This window comes from Lissotriton vulgaris, chromosome 11 (assembly GCF_964263255.1).
Source record: "Lissotriton vulgaris chromosome 11, aLisVul1.2, whole genome shotgun sequence".
NCBI classification, from domain to species: domain Eukaryota; kingdom Metazoa; phylum Chordata; class Amphibia; order Caudata; family Salamandridae; genus Lissotriton; species Lissotriton vulgaris.
In genome coordinates, this window is record NC_141699.1 from 752517485 (window position 1) to 752542238 (window position 24754).

Below are 24754 nucleotides of genomic sequence, written 5' to 3' on the forward strand. Positions count from 1 at the left end.
GGTTAACATGGGGGATGCTGGCTACAGTGGTTAACAGCATTTCTTCCCATAGGAACAAGATAGGACATAAGTATCTAGTATCCCTGAACTCAGAATTTAATAATACATCTTTTAGGAAAGGTGGTTTTTAAATCCTGTGTTTGAGAACAGCACTTTTAGAAAGTTGCTGTTCTCTTGTCTGACCCTTCTGTGTGCCTGGGCCTGTTTGTGTATTGACTGTCTGGTTTGTGAGTGACAGGGGCTGGGGAATTCCCCCAGAGGCTGGATGAGTCAGCACTAGGCTGAATGAATGCCATTGCAACCTGAGTGGTGGGAGGAGTTAGCACCTGGGCTGAATAGGGCTGTGCCTGCCTGCCACAATGCTGGCTCCACCTCCTGCTGGGCGGCTGAGGACCCTGCCCCTCACTCTGAAAGGAAAGATGCAGCCAGCAAAACAAAGTGCTCAGGATCCACCCAGAACTGGTTCAGACCGGGATCAGGGCCCACATGCACAGAGAGAACAAAGCCTTTAGGGGTATAAGTACAGGACCCCTGACAACAGAAAATTAGACCATCCTGGAATCAAGAAAGAACCTCTGCCAAGGAGAAAGCTGACTCTGAAGAAGGAAGACTGTCCTGCTGTTGCTCTGCTGGACTGACCTGCTGTTGCTTTGCTGCCAAGGAGAGGGGAAGGACTTTGCTGTGAGCTGTGTCCCCTGTCTTGAAGGAATCTCCAAGGGCCTGATAAGAGCTGGCTCCCTGTTTTGAAGTCCCAGGAACAAAAGGACTTCACCCCCAGCTTCCCTGAACTCTGCTGAGAGAGTTCTGTCCTTCCTAGAGTGCTTGATCCAGTTGTGGGGCCTCTGGAAGTTGTACCTGAGCTGGGAAGCTTGAAACTAAGCTTGAGAGACTTTTGAAGGTGAAAAGTGTTGCATCGCTCGCTTGCGGAGCGCATCCCGACAGTGCGAGAAGTTTCCCGCCGCTACGAAGGTCGAGATGGGCGCAGCGCCTGACGCCGCTGCCGGAGCCGTCGCATCCTTCGTTTGCGGGACGCACCAGACCGGTGCGGGAGAATCGAACATCGCTGCGAGTGTCGTCGCAGAGCCTGTCGTCGCTGGGTGAGATCACCGCACCGCTTGCTTGCGGACCGCATCACGTCGCTGCGAGCATCGTCGCAGAACCATCGCATCGAGGAGCTGCGAGAGAGAGGATCACCGCTGGACCGTGCATCGTCGCCCCGGAGATCGTCGCAGCCCCTACGAGATCATCGCATCGTGCCTTTGCGAGAACAGACTTCCTACGGAACCTACGCACCGGAATCCACGCAGGTGGCCTTCCTCCCCATACAGACCGGATTCGTCGCAACACGCCTGCTGCTGCAGCGGGGCTGTCGCATCGCCTCCCCAGGGTCTCAGGAGTAACGCATTGCTTGTTTTCCACCGCACCAGCTTCCTGCTTGTGGAACTTTGTTGCATCTAAAAGGTACTGTGAGTAAACGTGACGCAACTGTGAACTTTTCACGCATCTGTGGATTATTTTAACGCAACTTAAAGAACTTTGATTACAACCTGAAGAACACTTTTGAAACCATATTCTTGAACTGTGTATGTTGGATTTTTGTCGTTTTGGTCTTGTGTAGTTTAGAATAAATATCTTTATTTTCCTAAACTGTTGTGGAATCAGTTTGTGTTGTTTTCACTGTGTTACTGTGAGTGTTGGTACAAATACTTTACGCATTGCCTCTGGTTAGCCTAGACTGCTCAGGCCAAGCTACCTAGAGGGCGAGCAGGGGTTATCTAAGAGGGTTATCTCCTTGCCCTGACTAGAAGCAAGGGTCCCTATTTGGACAGTGGTACCTACCTCTGCCAACTAGAGACCCCCAGTTCTAACATTGGTGGTCAGGCGGTGGGATTTGAACTTGTATTTGTACTTGACCCACAGTAATTGGTGTACATCACTAGTGAGTGCAGACCACTACGCCACCGCATACTACATTTTTTATTTTTGGTTCTATTTTTGATCGTAACCCTGAAAGAATCCAAGCATCATGTCTCAGAATGGTAAATCAGCAAGTGATGTTGCAGAACTGGAGTTTGATATTGAAATGTTAAGTGATTACAAAGTAGGTCAACTCAGGCAGTTCTGCAGGAACTTTGGATGCCCCATGAAGCGCCGCTCCAAGAAGGAGGAGCTACAGGAGGCCTTAAGGGCCTGGTGGGAGACCAAAAAGGCTGGGGAGACAGATGATGCAGAAGTGGATGAGGATGCACAGAGGGATGGTTTCAGGCCACAGGATCTGCCTGTGTCCAGAGCAGCCTCAAGGGCTGGCAGCAACCATTCAGCTGAAAGTTTCTCCCCAGAGGAGTTGGAGGAAAACCAAAGGGCTAGAGATCATAAATTAGAAATGTTGAGGCTTGAAATGAAGATGAAGCAAATGGAAAGGGAAAGGGCGGTGGAGGAGAGCAAACATGCCCGTGCCCTGGAGGAATTGAAATTGTCCTTGGCCCATGAATAACGAATGAGGAAGCTTGAGATGGAGCTCAAGAGGCGTGAGGCCATGAGGGTCTCCGCTGAAGAAGAAACATGGGTAGTTCAAGAGAGGAGCTTTGCTGAGTTGGAGGTGGAGTCCAGCTCAGATGGTGGCAGCAAGATTATAGTTTTCAGTGCTGAGAGAAAGGTACAAACACCCAGAGATGTGGCGCCTGACTTGAGGGAGGGGGTCGACATACACCAGGGGATTCAGGTTTATGATGTAGTTCCAGTGGAGTGCAGTGTCCCTGAAGTAGATTGGGGGACTGGCACAGGGGACCATATTCCTAGTGGTGGGAGGGACACTCTACTGACTCTAGATGAGAGGTACAGGGAGAGGGGTTCCCCCATGGTAAAAACCTTGGTGTGTGTGTGTGAAGACCAGCCAGAAGAGTGTGGGTTGTGTGACAGAGGCAGTCAGATACTGTCTTGCCAGTCTCAGGAGAGTGGTGTGGGGTACTTGTATGAGGCACTGGAGGGTGAGGCAAAGGGTAGCTTGGTTAACAACTGTGGGGGGCTGTGTGATTCATTTGTTGGAGAGCATATTTTAAGTCCCTGTTTTCCAGAGCTATGCCAACACCCGGTGGAGTGTGAGTTCTCTGATCCCAGAGAGCTTGCGTTGGAGGCAGACCTCTTGGCGGATTCCAGAGAGTCTGAGGAGGCATTGGGGAGTGATCCCAAAAGGAGTGGCTTAGATATCTTCCAGACCTGTGAGGTGGAAGAGGTTCAGTGTAGCCCAGTTAGGTCCCAGTGTAGTGGGAGGGGTATAGGGGCTCATGTCTGGTCTCAGTGGAGAAGGAATGAGTGTGGGACGGTGTGTCTCACGGTGCCCGAAACCCAGTTTCAGGGCCTGGAGGGTTCCTTAAGGGAACACCAGGTTGGGGACCTAGACTGTACGTGTAGGCCATTTGAGGAGGATCTCCTAGTGTCTGTTGAACGGGGAGTGCCTGTAACCAGGCCTCCATCAGTTCTGGTGTCTGGCAGTGCCACTCCAGTTGGGAGGGTGCAGAAGTCCAGACTGAGGGGTGAGAGGGGGAAGGAGTCCCCAGTGGGGGAACCAGTGGGTCAGGGACCAGTCAGAAGGGCTGAGTCTCCCAGGAGTGACCATGGTGACACCACTTCTGTCCTGGGGGATCTTCCCACACTGTCAGGTGGATAGGGGTCGGGAGATCTACGCCAGGCAGACTGTCACGGGACACATGAGTTGTGTGCCACCCTCAAGGGGGTACTGTGGGAGTCCCCAGAAGTCCTGGCGTGCCAGGCGAGTGTTCCACCGCAGGGGTTGGTCCCTGGGTGGGGAAGCCAGGTTCAGATGTTGTCTGACCTGGGGGCGTTGGAGCCTAGGTTTGAGGGCCAGGTCCGGGGTGTCCCCCCTGACCTGGAATACCAGTTGCAGGATAGAACCCCTGAACTGGTGGGTGAATGGTGCAGGGTACCTGCCACAGGTGCCCTGACTATTCTAGAAGGGGGTACCGCTCCAGGTGGGAGGGTACAGAGCCCCAAGGAAGAGGAGGACCAGGTGTGGGGAAGCCCACCTCAGCCTCCTGTCCAGCCGCCGGATAAAGGTCCTGGACTGGTGAGTCAGTGCCAGAGTGTCAGACCTGACCTGACAAGAAAGAGAGTGGACCAAGGGTGCCAAGCACCTGGGGCTACTGCCCCCCATCCTCTGATGCCACAGGGGTTTGAGAGCCATGAGAGGCATGAGGCCTGGGTCTCATCCCTGATCACTGTTGGTGGTCACCGTGGCTTGCTGTCGGTCTGTTGGGACACACCTGTGAGGAAATTAAGGTTAGGTGCTGCACAGGTGGTGTCCACAGGTGAGGAGAAGGGTTCCACATGGATTGGCATGGTGGACCCTGAGAGTATGGATGGAGTGATCCAACTAGGTTCAGGATGGCGTAGAACAGGAATAGTGCCCTGCTGGTTGGGCCAGGTTCCGTGTTCTATCGCCTTAAGCAGGGAATCCCATCGAGGTATCGTTTGGTCTACCCTGGCTTTAGGCTGGAAGGGGGTTGTGTTGGAACTGGCCCTTCTTGCAGGGTCATCCCCAAACTTTTTGCTTCTTCCTCCCTCATTTTTCCTGACCCGTGGCTGTTGGCAATAGGACTCTGAGCACGTTACCACTGCTGATCAGTGCTAAAGTGCATATGCTCTCTATGTAAATTGTTATTCTGATTGGATATACATGTTTGGCATATTTGTATCACCATGAAGTCCCTAGTAAAGTGCACTGGGTGTGCCAGGGCTGGTGATGACAAATGCTACTAGTGGGCCTGCAGCACTGATTGTGCCACCCACAGGAGTAGCTCTAAAATGGTGTCTCAGGCCTGCCACTGCAGTGCCTATGGGCAGTTTAGAACTGCCATGTCCTCCTGGTCAGTGTCCCCACTGACCAGGCCTAACCCTTCCCTTTTCATGCACATCAGTCACCCCTATGGAAGGCCCAAGGTACCCCCCTGGGCAGGGTGCAGTGTATGGGAAAGGTAGAGCATGTACTAGTGCAGGTGACATGCTCTGGTAGTGAATTACAGCCATTTTCGTTTTTCACTATTGTAAGGCTATCTTGCTCCATAGGTTAACATGGGGGATGCTGGCTACAGTGGTTAACAGCATTTCTTCCCATAGGAACAAGATAGGACATAAGTATCTAGTATCCCTGATCTCAGAATTTAATAATACATCTTTTAGGAAAGGTGGTTTTTAAATCCTGTGTTTGAGAACAGCACTTTTAGAAAGTTGCTGTTCTCTTGTCTGACCCTTCTGTGTGCCTGGGCCTGTTTGTGTATTGACTGTCTGGTTTGTGAGTGACAGGGGCTGGGGAATTCCCCCAGAGGCTGGATGAGTCAGCACTAGGCTGAATGAATGCCATTGCAACCTGAGTGGTGGGAGGAGTTAGCACCTGGGCTGAATAGGGCTGTGCCTGCCTGCCACAATGCTGGCTCCACCTCCTGCTGGGCGGCTGAGGACCCTGCCCCTCACTCTGAAAGGAAAGATGCAGCCAGCAAAACAAAGTGCTCAGGATCCACCCAGAACTGGTTCAGACCGGGCTCAGGGCCCACATGCACAGAGAGAACAAAGCCTTTAGGGGTATAAGTACAGGACCCCTGACAACAGAAAATTAGACCATCCTGGAATCAAGAAAGAACCTCTGCCAAGGAGAAAGCTGACTCTGAAGAAGGAAGACTGTCCTTCTGTTGCTCTGCTGGACTGACCTGCTGTTGCTTTGCTGCCAAGGAGAGGGGAAGGACTTTGCTGTGAGCTGTGTCCCCTGTCTTGAAGGAATCTCCAAGGGCCTGATAAGAGCTGGCTCCCTGTTTTTGAAGTCCCAGGAACAAAAGGACTTCACCCCCAGCTTCCCTGAACTCTGCTGAGAGAGTTCTGTCCTTCCTAGAGTGCTTGATCCAGTTGTGGGGCCTCTGGAAGTTGTACCTGAGCTGGGAAGCTTGAAACTAAGCTTGAGAGACTTTTGAAGCTGAAAAGTGTCGCATCGCTCGCTTGCGGAGCGCATCCCCGACAGTGCGAGAAGTTTCCCGCCGCTACGAAGGTCGAGATGGGCGCAGCGCCTGACGCCGCTGCCGGAGCCGTCGCATCCTTCGTTTGCGGGACGCACCAGACCGGTGCGGGAGAATCGAACATCGCTGCGAGTGTCGTCGCAAAGCCTGTCGTCGCTGGGTGAGATCACCGCACCGCTTGCTTGCGGACCGCATCACGTCGCTGCGAGCATCGTCGCAGAACCATCGCATCGAGGAGCTGCGAGAGAGAGGATCACCGCTGGACCGTGCATCGTCGCCCCGGAGATCGTCGCAGCCCCTACGAGATCATCGCATCGTGCCTTTGCGAGAACAGACTTCCTACGGAACCTACGCACCGGAATCCACGCAGGTGGCCTTCCTCCCCATACAGACCGGATTCGTCGCAACATGCCTGCTGCTGCAGCGGGGCTGTCGCATCGCCTCCCCAGGGTCTCAGGAGTAACGCATTGCTTGTTTTCCACCGCACCAGCTTCCTGCTTGTGGAACTTTGTTGCATCTAAAAGGTACTGTGAGTAAACGTGACGCAACTGTGAACTTTTCACGCATCTGTGGATTATTTTAACGCAACTTAAAGAACTTTGATTACAACCTGAAGAACACTTTTGAAACCATATTCTTGAACTGTGCATGTTGGATTTTTGTCGTTTTGGTCTTGTGTAGTTTAGAATAAATATCTTTATTTTCCTAAACTGTTGTGGAATCAGTTTGTGTTGTTTTCACTGTGTTACTGTGAGTGTTGGTACAAATACTTTACGCATTGCCTCTGGTTAGCCTAGACTGCTCAGGCCAAGCTACCTAGAGGGCGAGCAGGGGTTATCTAAGAGGGTTATCTCCTTGCCCTGACTAGAAGCAAGGGTCCCTATTTGGACAGTGGTACCTACCTCTGCCAACTAGAGACCCCCAGTTCTAACATTGGTGGTCAGGCGGTGGGATTTGAACTTGTATTTGTACTTGACCCACAGTAATTGGTGTACATCACTAGTGAGTGCAGACCACTACACCACCGCATACTACATTTTTTATTTTTGGTTCTATTTTTGATCGTAACCCTGAAAGAATCCAAGCATCATGTCTCAGAATGGTAAATCAGCAAGTGATGTTGCAGAACTGGAGTTTGATATTGAAATGTTAAGTGATTACAAAGTAGGTCAACTCAGGCAGTTCTGCAGGAACTTTGGATGCCCCATGAAGCGCCGCTCCAAGAAGGAGGAGCTACAGGAGGCCTTAAGGGCCTGGTGGGAGACCAAAAAGGCTGGGGAGACAGATGATGCAGAAGTGGATGAGGATGCACAGAGGGATGGTTTCAGGCCACAGGATCTGCCTGTGTCCAGAGCAGCCTCAAGGGCTGGCAGCAACCATTCAGCTGAAAGTTTCTCCCCAGAGGAGTTGGAGGAAAACCAAAGGGCTAGAGATCATAAATTAGAAATGTTGAGGCTTGAAATGAAGATGAAGCAAATGGAAAGGGAAAGGGCGGTGGAGGAGAGCAAACATGCCCTTGCCCTGGAGGAATTGAAATTGTCCTTGGCCCATGAATTACGAATGAGGAAGCTTGAGATGGAGCTCAAGAGGCGTGAGGCCATGAGGGTCTCCGCTGAAGAAGAAACATGGGTAGTTCAAGAGAGGAGCTTTGCTGAGTTGGAGGTGGAGTCCAGCTCAGATGGTGGCAGCAAGATTATAGTTTCCAGTGCTGAGAGAAAGGTACAAACACCCAGAGATGTGGCGCCTGACTTGAGGGAGGGGGTCGACATACACCAGGGGATTCAGGTTTATGATGTAGTTCCAGTGGAGTGCAGTGTCCCTGAAGTAGATTGGGGGACTGGCACAGGGGACCATATTCCTAGTGGTGGGAGGGACACTCTACTGACTCTAGATGAGAGGTACAGGGAGAGGGGTTCCCCCATGGTAAAAACCTTGGTGTGTGTGTGTGAAGACCATCCAGAAGAGTGTGGGTTGTGTGACAGAGGCAGTCAGATACTGTCTTGCCAGTCTCAGGAGAGTGGTGTGGGGTACTTGTATGAGGCACTGGAGGGTGAGGCAAAGGGTAGCTTGGTTAACAACTGTGGGGGGCTGTGTGATTCATTTGTTGGAGAGCATATTTTAAGTCCCTGTTTTCCAGAGCTATGCCAACACCCGGTGGAGTGTGAGTTCTCTGATCCCAGAGAGCTTGCGTTGGAGGCAGACCTCTTGGCGGATTCCAGAGAGTCTGAGGAGGCATTGGGGAGTGATCCCAAAAGGAGTGGCTTAGATATCTTCCAGACCTGTGAGGTGGAAGAGGTTCAGTGTAGCCCAGTTAGGTCCCAGTGTAGTGGGAGGGGTGTAGGGGCTCATGTCTGGTCTCAGTGGAGAAGGAATGAGTGTGGGACGGTGTGTCTCACGGTGCCCGAAACCCAGTTTCAGGGCCTGGAGGGTTCCTTAAGGGAACACCAGGTTGGGGACCTAGACTGTACGTGTAGGCCATTTGAGGAGGATCTCCTAGTGTCTGTTGAACGGGGAGTGCCTGTAACCAGGCCTCCATCAGTTCTGGTGTCTGGCAGTGCCACTCCAGTTGGGAGGGTGCAGAAGTCCAGACTGAGGGGTGAGAGGGGGAAGGAGTCCCCAGTGGGGGAACCAGTGGGTCAGGGACCAGTCAGAAGGGCTGAGTCTCCCAGGAGTGACCATGGTGACACCACTTCTGTCCTGGGGGATCTTCCTACACTGTCAGGTGGATAGGGGTCGGGAGATCTACGCCAGGCAGACTGTCACGGGACACATGAGTTGTGTGCCACCCTCAAGGGGGTACTGTGGGAGTCCCCAGAAGTCCTGGCGTGCCAGGCGAGTGTTCCACCGCAGGGGTTGGTCTCTGGGTGGGGAAGCCAGGTTCAGATGTTGTCTGACCTGGGGGCGTTGGAGCCTAGGTTTGAGGGCCAGGTCCGGGGTGTCCCCCCTGACCTGGAATACCAGTTGCAGGATAGAACCCCTGAACTGGTGGGTGAATGGTGCAGGGTACCTGCCACAGGTGCCCTGACTATTCTAGAAGGGGGTACCGCTCCAGGTGGGAGGGTACAGAGCCCCAAGGAAGAGGAGGACCAGGTGTGGGGAAGCCCACCTCAGCCTCCTGTCCAGCCGCCGGATAAAGGTCCGGGACTGGTGAGTCAGTGCCAGAGTGTCAGACCTGACCTGACAAGAAAGAGAGTGGACCAAGGGTGCCAAGCACCTGGGGCTACTGCCCCCCATCCTCTGATGCCACAGGGGTTTGAGAGCCATGAGAGGCATGAGGCCTGGGTCTCATCCCTGATCACTGTTGGTGGTCACCGTGGCTTGCTGTCGGTCTGTTGGGACACACCTGTGAGGAAATTAAGGTTAGGTGCTGCACAGGTGGTGTCCACAGGTGAGGAGAAGGGTTCCACATGGATTGGCATGGTGGACCTTGAGAGTATGGATGGAGTGATCCAACTAGGTTCAGGATGGAGTAGAACAGGAATAGTGCCCTGCTGGTTGGGCCAGGTTCCGTGTTCTATCGCCTTAAGCAGGGAATCCCATCGAGGTATCGTTTGGTCTACCCTGGCTTTAGGCTGGAAGGGGGTTGTGTTGGAACTGGCCCTTCTTGCAGGGTCATCCCCAAACTTTTTGCTTCTTCCTCCCTCATTTTTCCTGACCCGTGGCTGTTGGCAATAGGACTATGAGCACTTTACCACTGCTGATCAGTGCTAAAGTGCATATGCTCTCTATGTAAATTGTTATTCTGATTGGATATACATGTTTGGCATATTTGTATCACCATGAAGTCCCTAGTAAAGTGCACTGGGTGTGCCAGGGCTGGTGATGACAAATGCTACTAGTGGGCCTGCAGCACTGATTGTGCCACCCACAGGAGTAGCTCTAAAATGGTGTCTCAGGCCTGCCACTGCAGTGCCTATGGGCAGTTTAGAACTGCCATGTCCTCCTGGTCAGTGTCCCCACTGACCAGGCCTAACCCTTCCCTTTTCATGCACATCAGTCACCCCTATGGAAGGCCCAAGGTACCCCCCTGGGCAGGGTGCAGTGTATGGGAAAGGTAGAGCATGTGCTAGTGCAGGTGACATCCTCTGGTAGTGAATTACAGCCATTTTCGTTTTTCACTATTGTAAGGCTATCTTGCTCCATAGGTTAACATGGGGGATGCTGGCTACAGTGGTTAACAGCATTTCTTCCCATAGGAACAATATAGGACATAAGTATCTAGTATCCCTGAACTCAGAATTTAATAATACATCTTTTAGGAAAGGTGGTTTTTAAATCCTGTGTTTGAGAACAGCACTTTTAGAAAGTTGCTGTTCTCTTGTCTGACCCTTCTGTGTGCCTGGGCCTGTTTGTGTATTGACTGTCTGGTTTGTGAGTGACAGGGGCTGGGGAATTCCCCCAGAGGCTGGATGAGTCAGCACTAGGCTGAATGAATGCCATTGCAACCTGAGTGGTGGGAGGAGTTAGCACCTGGGCTGAATAGGGCTGTGCCTGCCTGCCACAATGCTGGCTCCACCTCCTGCTGGGCGGCTGAGGACCCTGCCCCTCACTCTGAAAGGAAAGATGCAGCCAGCAAAACAAAGTGCTCAGGATCCACCCAGAACTGGTTCAGACCGGGCTCAGGGCCCACATGCACAGAGAGAACAAAGACTTTAGGGGTATAAGTACAGGACCCCTGACAACAGAAAATTAGATCATCCTGGAATCAAGAAAGAACCTCTGCTAAGGAGAAAGCTGACTCTAAAGAAGGAAGACTGTCCTGCTGTTGCTCTGCTGGACTGACCTGCTGTTGCTTTGCTGCCAAGGAGAGGGGAAGGACTTTGCTGTGAGCTGTGTCCCCTGTCTTGAAGGAATCTCCAAAGGCCTGATAAGAGCTGGCTCCCTGTTTTCGAAGTCCCAGGAACAAAAGGACTTCACCCCCAGCTTCCCTGAACTCTGCTGAGAGAGTTCTGTCCTTCCTAGAGTGCTTGATCCAGTTGTGGGGCCTCTGGAAGTTGTACCTGAGCTGGGAAGCTTGAAACTAAGCTTGAGAGACTTTTGAAGCTGAAAAGTGTCGCATCGCTCGCTTGCGGAGCGCATCCCCGACAGTGCGAGAAGTTTCCCGCCGCTACGAAGGTCGAGATCGGCGCAGCGCCTGACGCCGCTGCCGGAGCCGTCGCATCCTTCGTTTGCAGGACGCACCAGACCGGTGCGGGAGAATCGAACATCGCTGCGAGTGTCGTCGCAGAGCCTGTCGTCGCTGGGTGAGATCACCGCACCGCTTGCTTGCGGACCGCATCACGTCGCTGCGAGCATCGTCGCAGAACCATCGCATCGAGGAGCTGCGAGAGAGAGGATCACCGCTGGACCGTGCATCATCGCCCCGGAGATCGTCGCAGCCCCTACGAGATCATCGCATCGTGCCTTTGCGAGAACAGACTTCCTACGGAACCTACGCACCGGAATCCACGCAAGTGGCCTTCCTCCACATACAGACCGGATTCGTCGCAACACGCCTGCTGCTGCAGCGGGGCTGTCGCATCACCTCCCCAGGGTCTCAGGAGTAACGCATCGCTTGTTTTCCACCGCACCAGCTTCCTGCTTGTGGAACTTTGTTGCATCTAAAAGGTACTGTGAGTAAACGTGACGCAACTGTGAACTTTTCACGCATCTGTGGATTATTTTAACGCAACTTAAAGAACTTTGATTACAACCTGAAGAACACTTTTGAAACCATATTCTTGAACTGTGTATGTTGGATTTTTGTCGTTTTGGTCTTGTGTAGTTTAGAATAAATATCTTTATTTTCCTAAACTATTGTGGAATCAGTTTGTGTTGTTTTCACTGTGTTACTGTGGGTGTTGGTACAAATACTTTACGCATAGCCTCTGGTTAGCCTAGACTGCTCAGGCCAAGCTACCTAGAGGGCGAGCAGGGGTTATCTAAGAGGGTTATCTCCTTGCCCTGACTAGAAGCAAGGGTCCCTATTTGGACATTGGTACCTACCTCTGCCAATTAGAGACCCCCAGTTCTAACAGATCGTAATTTGGGGCCAGCTGTACTCCATGATAAAAGGAGGAGCCAGGGAGTTTTTAATGAGGGTGGAACCCATTTCCGTTACGAAGGGCATCTGACGAAGACCTGAGCGTCGAAATGCATCATGCCTGCTGATTGTTTGCATTAAAACCGATCTTCCACACAGTTCTCTCTGTATCCTTTTGTTTGCTTTGGAAGTAAAGTTGCCGTTTGAGTTAATATTCCAGCACGCATACCAGGAGCATGTGAAAGGACCCGTTCATAAGAGTCCGAGGGTGTTCTGGTGAAATAATCGAAGTTAGCCAAGGTATTGGAGGTACCTCGGACTGCCTCATGAAACGTACCCAGCATTTGGTCGTTTGCACTGAAGGCAACCCGGAATGGACGGAGGAAAACAGGCACTGCTCTACATTTTCCATGACCAGCGCAGGAAAAAGTTTCAAAGAGGTGAAGCGTGTGGGGGACGTGAGGAAGATCGGATTTTATATTATCGGAGAAATTGGGAACACAGCACCCACCTCTACAAGGCATTTGACAGCTGTAACCAAGGAGCCCCATCGACAGCTTGAACTTATCCAGAGACTTCTGGGCAGTGTAGTCAGAGGTATGGGACTACAAACACAAAAAAAGACTGTGATCGAAATTTGGGGCCAGCTGTACTCCATGATAAAAGGAGGAGCCAGGGAGTTTTTAATGAGGGTGGAACCCATTTCCGTTACGAAGGGCATCTGACGAAGACCTGAGCGTCGAAATGCATCATGCCTGCTGATTGTTATATATATAGGCTTAGAGTTCCGTTTTTTGTTTCCGTCTCTCGTAACAAACAGGCGCAGACCCGAGTTTGGTGCAAATACTTTTTTATTTCAATCCATTTCGCCCTGAACCACCGCCATGACGCGTTTCGGGCATCTCCGTGCCCTTTCTCACATGGGCACGGGCACATATATATGTTTTAAAAAATAAAATTGTGTGTTTTATAACTTAATTTAATTATGTAATAATTTTAAGGTTATTTAAGTATTTTTAAGTATATTTTAGTTAATTATTTTTAATATTTCATTAATTTTAAATTATTTTTAAGACATTTAAAAAAATTCGATATTTTGACTAACTATATTTTTTTAAACAATATTTTTGATTCGATGTTTTTGTTCTTACCTGTTAGTAGATAGGAATTTAATATTTTTGTATTTGATATTTTATCCTTGATATTTTTGTAATTCTATATTAGTGTAATCGATATTATGTCAGTGATCCCATATAAATAGGGCTCACGGTTTTATGGTATCTATTGCTTTAACATTTCCCACTTTTAAAACTAAATACAGACAGGAAGCACATTGTTTTATGTCTGTATTTGTGTAAAAGACTCAGTACAAATGGAAATCTAGGAGCCTTACATATAAGCACATGCAGAGGACTCTGAGCCTTTTGTATGTAATGTTAGCAAAGAGTTAAAAACATAAACAGTAAAGCAATACATCATGCTTAACTGATAAATGCTAAATAATCATGTAGCCCCATTTGTAATATGTCAAAGTCCTCTACAAAGTTCACATGCAATGTCCTTTGTATTATTATTACAAATAATCCCTGGAAATAGAAGATTTCAAGTGCCCATCAGAGTTCAAGAAGTATCCAGAAACAAGGTAAGTAGGAAATGCATTACACTCGCATCACGTTACCCAGCAGGTGGCCTCACTGCCTTTTTCTTTTTTTCATGTCTTTTGCAGGTTCCCTAAACGAAGCACGGGAATCCTCCCGCCGAGCAGGAGCCGACAAAGGCGCTGAACCGAATCACTGACACGCCAAGGGAATGTAGAAGGATGCGATTGCAAGGTAAGTGGCTAAACAGGAAGTTGCAACTGGTACACAAAAACTGGAATGGAAAGCAACTTCCTGTTGTGCGGCACTCAGCTTTATAACTGCTGAGCGCCTCCTGCAATATGGCCGCAGGACTCGTGGGTGTGCCCCAGGTATGACTGACACATACAGTGTGATTTTGTAAGCAGCCATGCGACCCCTATTGAACCTGTGACTAATACACTGTTTTAGTAAATTGCAATATTCTGACTCTTTGACTTCTCAAGAGGCACCGGTTTTCTCTTCAGCTCAGCTCACATTGTGGACACCATGGTATTGCTGAAGATGTTGGCTTCTCCTCAAATAAACAACTGTGACCATCAACTATTCTGCCAAGAAACACCAAGGCATGATTCAGATCAACCAATTTAAAATGGAGGACATTCGTCTAGTCACAGGCAATCATTAAAGTTTAGGATTCATTAGGGCATGACCAGCTAGGGGAATGGAATAGATGTGTTACTCTGGGGTACCTCCAAACTGCAATGAAATGCAATTAAACTCTACAGCTGCATGTCCATACACCTTAGATTTGCCTATACAGCACCAGAGTGGAGGAACCATCCATATACAGTGAAGCTGGCGCATTACATCCAGGGGGGCAAATATGCACTAGGTCATGGAACAGGGGTCTGGAGTTTGGCACACCCACATGCAAGGTGTGTTGGCAGGATTTGTGACGTGGATGTGCTGCCCTCAGTTAGAGGAAGAAAGGCAGACTGGGACAAGACGTTGAGGTGAGGCTAGAAGCTGGGCCTGCTACATAAAACTTGGCAAAGAAGATTCCACAGATCATAGACCCACAATTTCCAGGATTAAAGACTAGATAAGGGCAAATGGTTCTCAGGGGGCCTCAGGAAATATAGGAGTAGTGAACAGACCAACAGTTCAGAAATCAGTCCAGAAATCCAGATAAACAACATCATACATTGGGGACACCTTTGGAGTGCTGCGTGGCAGAAGTGAGGGGAACAGATGAGATTTCACCAGTAACTGTTTGTGCTAAACTGAGACCATTATATTGGGGAGAGGGCAGACTGATATGGCTTTGTGGAAAACAGTGCCACAAAGCCTCATCATTTCACTAACCCAATGCACTAAGTGGCACCTACAAGAATTCACTCCGAGGGACACTGATTTTAGCCACGGATGTATTTAGAAGATCCTTTTTAGAAAAAGAGCAAGATTCAAAATGGAAAATGATAAAGGTGAGGAGCAAAGAACTAAAACTGATTCCTCAAGAAAATGTGTATACTCCTTGTCTGTTCAGATGGCAAATATCAGAGAAAGGCGCGAACCCTCAGTGAATGAACTTCTTACCAATAAACAAAAAAGTAAAACAGAGACCCTCAAAAGACCTTGGCATATCAAATTGTTGTATGTGAATTTGGGACAGTAGTGTAATTTTCCCGATTCATGCCCATATATAGGTATAAATCACCCTATCCCTATGTAGGCATAGAAATCATAACTAGGGCCCTGATCCTACCCTCGGTCCGGTTCTGACGCCGGAGTGGCGCGATGGGCGCCGCTACCGACGGCATTTGGAGATTTCTATTTCCATGAACAGGACCCATCTTTTGACCCTGTACTACAGGAGATGGGGACGAGGGTGATTGGGAGGGGTCTGAGAACCCTCTGGCACGGGAGTGCCAGTCACCACAGGACTGGACATATGAGCTTGGGGAGGCCAGTGGAATTGACACTTCGCCAGACACTGGATTTGTCTCCCCTCCCACTGTGGCTACGGAAGAGGGGGCTGCTTATAGTGTAGTGTTGATGCGGGTGGCCAAGGCCTTAAACCTTGAGCTCCCTGTCGCGGCCGTGAGGACTAACCTCCTTACTGAGGTCCTTAAATCGCAGGCAAGCTCCAATGAGCCTCTGCTGCCATTTACTAAAGTTCCAGAAAGTGAAAGACAGTTTTTCCCACCAGAAGAAGTTGTGGAGGCTTTACAAAATGCTGTTGCTCACTTTGCCACTGGATTCAAGCAAGCCCGGCTGAAGACGGCTGGAATGCCAGAAACCGGTCCTGGGAAGCTTGATTCCGGTCCAGGGAAGACATGGCTTGGCAGTTCGGGCTAGACTGTTCCCATGAGGCACAGGGTCAGACTGATTTGCATATGGCCATGTCTGAACTGGGGTGGCGGAGTGAGCTAAAAAACGGTGATGGATTAAACCCAGATCAGTTGACTGGGGGTGAGTGTTTGTATTGTCAATGCTCCGTCCATCACCCCCTTTGGTTTTTCTTTGTTAAGGAAAGGAGTGGCAAAATCTGAAAAGAATGAGTAGTATTGTGTTCAAAATATTTATGGAAAGGTTTTAAATATGATTTGAGAGATGATTTCCAATGGTTGAAAGATGGCACAGGTGTGCAGGCTGAGGAACCACTTGAACCTGCTTTCCATGCCTACTGCACTTACATTTTCACATCTGCCAGATTTTTCTGCTTTCCGTACAATAGCTAAGACGTCAAAAACTTTCATGGCAACCACAATAACTGCCTTAAGCATGCAGCTGTAAGTTTTAAACCTATGTGGACCCAAAGAATGTGGCAGGATCCCCTTCTTTTGCTCTGTCTGCATTTTACTAGATGAATCAATAGCAGCAATATAGTTTACAAAATATTCCTACCATGCCAACCACTTTAAGGAAGGTTCTTAACTCTAAGACCAACAGACATAAAGTGGCCTAATCATGACGTTCTGTTGTGCTATGACAGGCACAATGAAACTGTGTAGCACCACCTTCTGGTTAAATGATCATAAGAAAGTATTTCTTTTTTGCCCCCCCCAAAAATCCAACTTATACGTTTACAGACCTCACCTTCCATAACCAAAAAAAGAATAATCTCTCTGATCCTGCAGATGCACTGGCAATATTCGCGTCAAGCCGTAATTATCAGTCTTATTAGTAGCATATGCACACACTGATTCAAAATGGCACTTGTGTATGGTCAAGCTGTGTGACCCAACATGCACACATAATGACATGTTAGCGTCAAAATGCTTCACCCTGCAATTGCAACATTCCTAATGACCCCAAAACTTTAAGAGAAAAGCCCCTCCACTTTGCAAGTTTGTTTTTGAAAACCGAAAAAGTTTGGTGAGTGACTACCTGAAACATGGCGGCTATCAACAAACTTTCAGTATCATCATAGTAGCCACCATGAGACGGCTCTTGTGAACAAACAGAGATCCCCACAGGGACGGTCCTCTATCAATGAGGGTGGAGAACAAAATGTCCTCCGCCACCTTGATGGACAGAGTAAATACGGCCATACTCTAAATCAGGCTTTTAATATTTATGGTGGCAACTCCATAAAACCACTTTTTAAGGTTCATAAGGCCCTATTGCTTTTTACTGATCTACAGCTCTCATCTCCCAGCAAGTGGAGGAAATCCCTCTGCATTGTTGTAAAATCTTGGTTAAGGAGAGAAAGGAGAACTTGCTCTCATTGAATAGCTCTTCAAGAGAAGCAAATTAAGAGCTTCAAGAGAAGTAAATGAGCAGTGGGCTCCTCCTCTATTTTTCATATTGGGCCTAGGTATGAGTTGCATGGTATTTGCTGCTGCACCCTAGCGTCTATTAACTGGCTATGAAAGTTACTGGTTCTGGAATGAGGAATAAAATGTGTACCAGGTACTAACCAGGCCTACTGCATCCTGCTGCACCAACTTCCAGACTCATAATGGACCCTTTTTCAATGCCACCTACCACCTGCTCAGAGCAGGTGGTAAAAAGGAACAGGATATAGCTGCAGGTCAGGAGGCGGGTAGGGTGGTGGGGGAGGCGTTAGTGGCTTTGGAGACATTTGTGAGACAAGGGTGAGCATTGCCCCCTCCGCCTGTGGTGCAGATGCAGCTGGGTAAAGGCCATAGCCCTCAGCTCTATTCAGCAATGGATTTACCAGGTGCATTGCTTCACCCATAAAATTAGGTTTATCGACCCAGTAACTTCGATCTGGTAACTCCCAACATCTCGTAGTATGGCAGAGAGGTATGCCTCTACCACTCCCTCGGGATACTACTTATACCTCCTTGTACTGAAATCCACTGAGTCCCACCAGTAGTAACTGAAATGAATACAAACCGACAGTAGTGATCGGCCTTCGAAAAGGTAAGATGCCTCTGGAAGTGCTTGAGAAGATCCCACGGCCGATAAAGACACACGGAGCGAACCCAATCCATTTCTTAAAGAGACTCTGAACAGTTCTTTTCCAGCTGCCATCTTGAAATAGACACTGATGATAGATTTCATTCTCCCCAAAAGAATACACGGGCACAAGGGCAGTCCTAAAAAATGAGAAATTACTTTATGTTATACAGTGAGAAACAAATAGAGTATCTTAAAAAGGAATGTGTCTCTTTTGTCATTTTGACTAAATGTAAACTACAATAGTTTAACGCAGTTTTGAGAGTCAGATGCATATTTGCTGATAAGGGCTAGTAATATAAACAAGAATTCATGCAATATCTTTCTCGCTATGTTTAATTAACTGTGTTAGTCGCATTTTTTATAACCATTCTTGTGAGCATCTTTGTAAAATCAGCTCAGCTGATACAGATTTCTGTACAAATACACTGTTAGATTTATCCCACCATCGTTTTTTGGAGATCTGATGGCGTGAATACTCTTTGTATGCCAGTGGCAACTCCTCCGCTAAGGTGAAGGAGCGTTATACAACTATGCAAAAAGGAAAAATAAAATGACAGTAGCGTATCGTTATTGTCATTTTATTTTTTCCCATTGCATGCAGTCAACTACCTGTGTGGGGCGGGGCTGGCCAGAGAAATGGAGGAGGAGTTGTTTTTACTCCCAAAGTGCGCATGAACTGTTTGGCCGGCCCTCTTGGGCCAATCAAACAGTCATGCACACTATGCATATTCCTACCAGGCTGCATTACACAGCCTGGTCAGGAACAGTCAAAGGCTCCCTGTTCCAGGCTGTGTGCCGATTCACAGCTCTCAGAACAATCACAACGCTGCATTGCAGCGTTGTGATTAGCTCAGGGGAGCCTGTGTACCGGGAGCTTGCTTTTGCCGCTGGAATGCAGAAATGAAGAGGAGGCGACGGCCAGCCGGCCATTCTGAGGTAAGTGTATTTTTTTGTTAATTAGACCCCTCCCCTATCCCGCCCCACCACCCCATCCGGTGACAGCTGCTACTGTTGTATGCTTCAAAAAGCTATCCTCTTGTCCCATGAAGGTAGAGAGATTCTTCTCTCATCTACTTTAAGCATGTGATAAGCATGAGTTTCTAAGGGGTAGCGCACAATCTGTAACTAACATTCCTTTGAGAGTCTGTGATCTATGTGACTGTCGCCCTGTCTATACTCAGCACTCCATTGAGAATCCATCACGTGCGAGTCCTCCTAGTTCTCAGCACTCTTGCCAGACGCAGACTCCAAGGGTTGCATGCCGCTTTCATCTGCACTGCGAACTATGTAACTTTCAACCCTACTTTGTTGGAGTATTCATTTAATGGTCAGCTACGAGTAACCCTCAAGTGTTCATCCTTATTGCCTGATAAATTCCATATGACTGCAGATCATATTGTCACCACCATATGCATATGTCACTTTTTGCACATCTCATATGCTCCTGGGGTCATTGAAATATTTTAACACTTGCTTGAATAATCTCTTCAGTGAATTCGTAGGATCTTTAAAAAAAAATACGTTGTTGCTTCTGCTCCAAACAATAGTGTCACGATGATAACTATTAATTCAATAATATGTCGAAATGCTGTTGACACCATGGGCAATTAAAATAGGATTTAGATCCTACCGGACACATGGACACAATCATAAATTGGCCTTACTCTGCTCTTTTGCTTACTTTCTTGCAGTGCTTAATTTGAGCTGGTGGTTTCTGGTGCTCGGCACAGTTACTTAATTGTCAACACCGGCACTTTCACAGTTTGCCACATGGTGGTGCTGTTGTCAATTTTGAGATGAGCACAACAATAGTTGTTTAGTAAATCAATATACATTAAAAATGACTAATACCTGCCACTCAACTATTCTTATAGCTTTGAGTGGCCTGGATAGTCTGAATTGTCACACTTGCAGCAGGGGCAATGGGTGATGCAAGATGCAGTGGCTGCCTGAAGAGGGCTCTGGAACTTATTTTATTTTACAAATTAACCACTGCTTTCTTGAATATACACATCTTTACCTTCTAAATGTTTCTACTGTGTGAGTATTTGGTCAGATAGCACATATTGACACCGGTTACGTATTGTTTTTGCTAAAACTTCAAAATGAATTTAAAATTCACATCTGAATAAAATATACTACTTTTATAAGAACATGCTGCATTTTTCAAGAATTGGCTGTACAGTTTTAAGTAACATGAATCAGATGAAATGAATGTCTAAAAAATATACCACAGTGAACTATAGATATTTACATTCAATGCTGTTGCCAGCCTCTTCGTTAACTCTGTGGCTCTTGTGTGAATCCTATGAATACACATTATAGAGTTATAGAGTGTTGCTATAATGTCGCACACCTCTTGAGGCAATGTCATCTTCTGACTTTAGTTACTTTTCAATCTGTGGGTTTTTATTCAGATTTATGCAGATAGAGGACAAATATATATGCAAATCAGTCTTAGCCCTACCACATCAGGAATATTCACTGCTAAACCATGTCCCATCAGCATAGGAACACAAGCAACGTCAAACATGTTTCAACTTTGTTAGGCCTCATAGGTGAGTTGCAACACGAGTGCTACAGCACAGTGAGCTTTGGTACCCAAGTATGAACATACACATACCACAAAGATACAAAGAGGTGTAGCTTACTCAGTGCCATTCGGGGGCAGGGGCGACTCACAATGTTCCAACTAAAAAACACAGTGAGCTACAGGGAGAGCGGTGGAGCAGTGAGATGACCAGGGTTCGGGATGGACTGTTTCAATGGGGAAAAACATCAATAATTATTTGCATTAGGTGGGCCTCTGTCTAGAGTAATACATTGGGTGAAAAACAGTGAATTGGAATGCTACCACAAGTGATTGCCACTGGTTCGACTATTTGATAGCATTCATCCCATCACTTTTGGATGTTTAATTGGCAGTAGTATTCCTGGAAATCCGAGACTTCCAAGCCTACTGTTGCCAATGTTTGTCAATTCCTAGGAGTAGAATTGCCCACACTCACAAAGTTCTTATATGGGTGCGGATTTACTACTTTTTAGTAAATCAGTCAGAGGTATGTCCCTGAGTTCGCCTTCTACTTCCTCCCAGAACTGTTTGTTCACTGAGGTCGGGCCATAGATATTGGCCACATGTATGGTGTTGTCGCCTTTCCTAATGCTTGTGATTAGTCTCCTGCCCTCTGTGTCTGCCCGGTAGTTCTGTATTTTAAGTGTCGCTTTCTTGCTAATGATAGTGATGACCCCTCCCTTCTTGTTTACTGCTGGTGAACAGACCACTTCGCTTATCCACCGTGCCTTGAGTCGTTTTGCGTCCTCTTAGTTTACCCTGGTTTCTTGGAGGACAAAAATGTCTCGAGTTTGTTTAGGTGGTCTAGTGTCTTGCGGCGTTTTATGGGGTGGTTGAGGCCTTTGACGTTCATGGAGACTATCTTAATGTCAGATGTTAGTTGTGGTTGCGCGGGTGTTGGCTGTGAAGTCATGGTGTGGTGTGTTCCTCGCCTGCGTTCGCGCTTATTGTGTAGTCTCTGCCTTGTACCAAGTGCATTGTGTAGCCTTGTCTCCTACTTGGCATGCTGGCTTGACCGCCCCTTAGGGCCCTAGTGGGTGTGTGGGAATGGTGATAGGATCGAAGAAAAAAAGAAAAAGAATGTCTCCACGGATTTGCAAAAATTCCTGCTGTTCGCCCCCCCTCCAAGCTCCCCCCCCCCGGCCCTCCCTCCCCTCCCTCCCCTCCCCCCTCCCCTCTGCCAAAGTACTGTAGACGTGCGACAGTAACATTACTCCACGCCCACCGCCCCCGAGTCCTTATTGCCCCTTTCCTTTGACTTAGTTCTCGCATGTTAAAGGATATGTCTGTCATCATGTTGTGCATAGGTATCTTCATAGAGTTCTAGTTCCTGAGGATGTAAAATACTGAGATGGTAACCCAGTTAATGTCGCTGGTGTTCTGCCCATGACCGTGGTGACTGAGGTAGGGAATGTGTCTCAGGTGGACACAATGTTGGTGGTGTCACCGCGGTAGGTTAGATGCATGAGGTAGATGTGTTGTGCGATCTGCTTGGTCAGATGTCTGGGCTCCTTTAATGTCCTCACACTGACTCCACAACTAGGCCCCAGAGTTCTCCAGGGATCCGACCGGGGAGTGTGGGGGGGGGGTGGCAATACTGCTGACCTACACAAATATTACAAAAGGAAGAATAGATGTACAATTCTTACTCCACATCAACTTCCATTGCCAATAAATTGATATTCGACATTGCGCATACACTCTTGGTGCAGTGCAGTTCGAAATTGTGGGAGAGCGGGCCGGATAAACAGACGAGGAGGCTGTATATAGTGTGCCAGTTGGACTGTTTTTATTTAACAAGACAAAGTCAAGGGTATAGTCTCTGGGTTCCCCGGCTGGGTTTCTTCGTTCTCTCCTTCTATGGCTCCAGATGTCTTTTGTGTTCCAATGGGATAGCCTGCGGGTTGGATGGTCCTTCCCCGGGAGGCTCAGAAGAGAAAAGAAGAACAAGGAGCCGTCAGTTCTTTCGGGGTTTTCCCGTCCCTTCAATGCTTGTCACCGTCACCAAACCCAGTTGGTGATAGAAGATAAAGGGATTCAGTGAAGGGAAGGTTCGGTCTTTGTGGGGGAAAACCAGTGCAAGTCCTGTCTAGGATTGTATCGTGCACAGTGAATTTAAGGGATCAAAAAGGCTTCCATACATGCAATCTAATAGAGTCTTAATATCAGGCTTTCTAGACCTCTGATGGTAACATAGGTATAAGCTGATCAAGATCACGTTTACTCCTATTTGCTACTGACAAAAATGGGGGGGGGGGGAAGAGGTGAAAACGCTATGTGCCCAATTTCTATAACGTGAAACAGTTAGAGTCAACAACCTGTCCTTCTGTCACCCGTGTCCCTGTGTACACCCGTGTCCCTCCCGCTACCCTCCTGTATACACGTGCACCTCCCGCTACCCGCTACCCTCTTTCCCCAGGTACCCAGCACTCACCGGCTCTGCCGCAACTCTCCTGAGTTGCGGCCACTCTTCAGCCACCTCCTGCGGGGTCCACCAGTCCTCGCACCACGTCTTGTCTTCTTCTTCCCGCTCTCTCGTGGCTTCTTCTTTCGCGTCTGCTCCTTTCTCAGTGTCTGCTCCTTTCTCTGCGTCTTCTTTCTCCTCTTGATCTTCCTGGCGTCTTCCCTTCCTTCCGGTTTCTGCGTGCCCTCTGTCTTTTTCCTCCACCCTTTTCAGTTCCGGGGAATGACTGCTTCCGGGGTTAGCCTTGCCTCCTTCCTCTAGGCTGATGGGCCGTTCCTGCCACCGTACAGACATATGATACGGGGAAGTTACTGGCGTCCTGCGTCGGAACCGCATTACATTGCTCGGTAAGCGAATGCGTTCAGGCCCCGACACCCGGCACCCGGCATCTTATATTCGGCAATTTCTCACAGAAATCTTAGCTGAAGAGGGGTGAAACCGGAAACCTGTCCCAGGATGCTTGTTTCCGGTCCAGGGAGGACCTGGCCTGGCAGTTCGGGCTGGACTGTTCCCATGGGGCACAGGGTCAAGACTGATTTGCATATGGCTGGGTTCATACTGGAATGGCATGGTGAGCAAAAAAACGATGGATTTATCCCCAGATCTCTATACTGGGGTGAATGTATGACATTGTTCTGCATTCTGTCTATTAATTGTTGTTTTCGCATTTGAAATTTCAGCCACAATATTGTGAATCTCACCAACATTAATTACACAAATGAGGCCACTCAGAAGTGAGGCTACTATGGTAGCTCTTTTCTGGCCAAACCTTCACCCCTACTATTGGGGCTCAAAACATAAGCAGTAAGAGGAATTTTAAGAGGGACCCTTTTTGAAATACACATACCTATGCATTTTGTCTAGTTTTTTAAATAAAGGACAGTCAGAAGGGATGGCTTTCTGATACTTGGAGGAATATGGGATATTTCAATGAGGGGCAATAGTTTTGTTTGTCTGTTTTTTTATGTGGGAACTATCATATACAAGTTATAGGTAATACCCTATCAGTGCAATATCTGTGAGTAAGCGATTACTTAATCTCAAAGCTCACTTGGTTCATATTGCGCGTGAGTTTTTTACCTGTGTATATATACATACAGTCTCTTCGTTGTACATTTATTATAATGGTAATTAAAGATAAAGCATTCTTCAGTAAGACCTTAAAATGTACCTGAAGCAATTACGACACACAGAAGCAGCATCTGACTAGAAATCGGGGTTGGAAAGCAGGAATAGATTGCCAGCCATTCTCCTCTTAGGATCTGGAATGCTATCCCAGTCCATAGCAACAAGGCTCCACCCCTTCACTCCTTCCCACTCCACACCCGCTCACGGCCTGCCACTCAATTCCACTACTGCAGCTCTGCCTGTAAGGATCAAATCATTCTCCACAATAAAACCATTCCCTAGATCAAGGTTCTCCAAAGTCACTCCTGGAGGGCCAAATCCATGAAAACTTTGCAGCGTATCCCCATTTAGATAAATTTAGTTTTCTTAAAAATCTGGCATAGATCCGGCCATCCAGGACTAACTTTGGAGAACCCTGCCCCAGTGGCGGCTGGCACGGATCGGGGGTGACGAGACAGGGGTGCAATGCAGCGTTGTGACTGGTCTGAACGCCGTGGTTCGGCTCTCAGCCAGAGAATGCGAGCCTGGGCATGTTCT

The 24754-nt window shown here is 48.3% G+C and overlaps 1 protein-coding gene across 1 annotated transcript in view; it reads right to left on the reverse strand.

The window, feature by feature from the left end:
* Positions 1 to 24754, reverse strand: part of LOC147683454 (diacylglycerol O-acyltransferase 2-like) — a 421011-nt gene that overhangs the window by 50273 nt on the left and 345984 nt on the right. The window contains exon 8 of the mRNA XM_086943875.1: positions 17988 to 18190. Within this exon, the coding sequence (XP_086800001.1) occupies positions 17988 to 18190 (203 nt within the window). The remainder of the gene's footprint in view (positions 1 to 17987; positions 18191 to 24754) is intronic.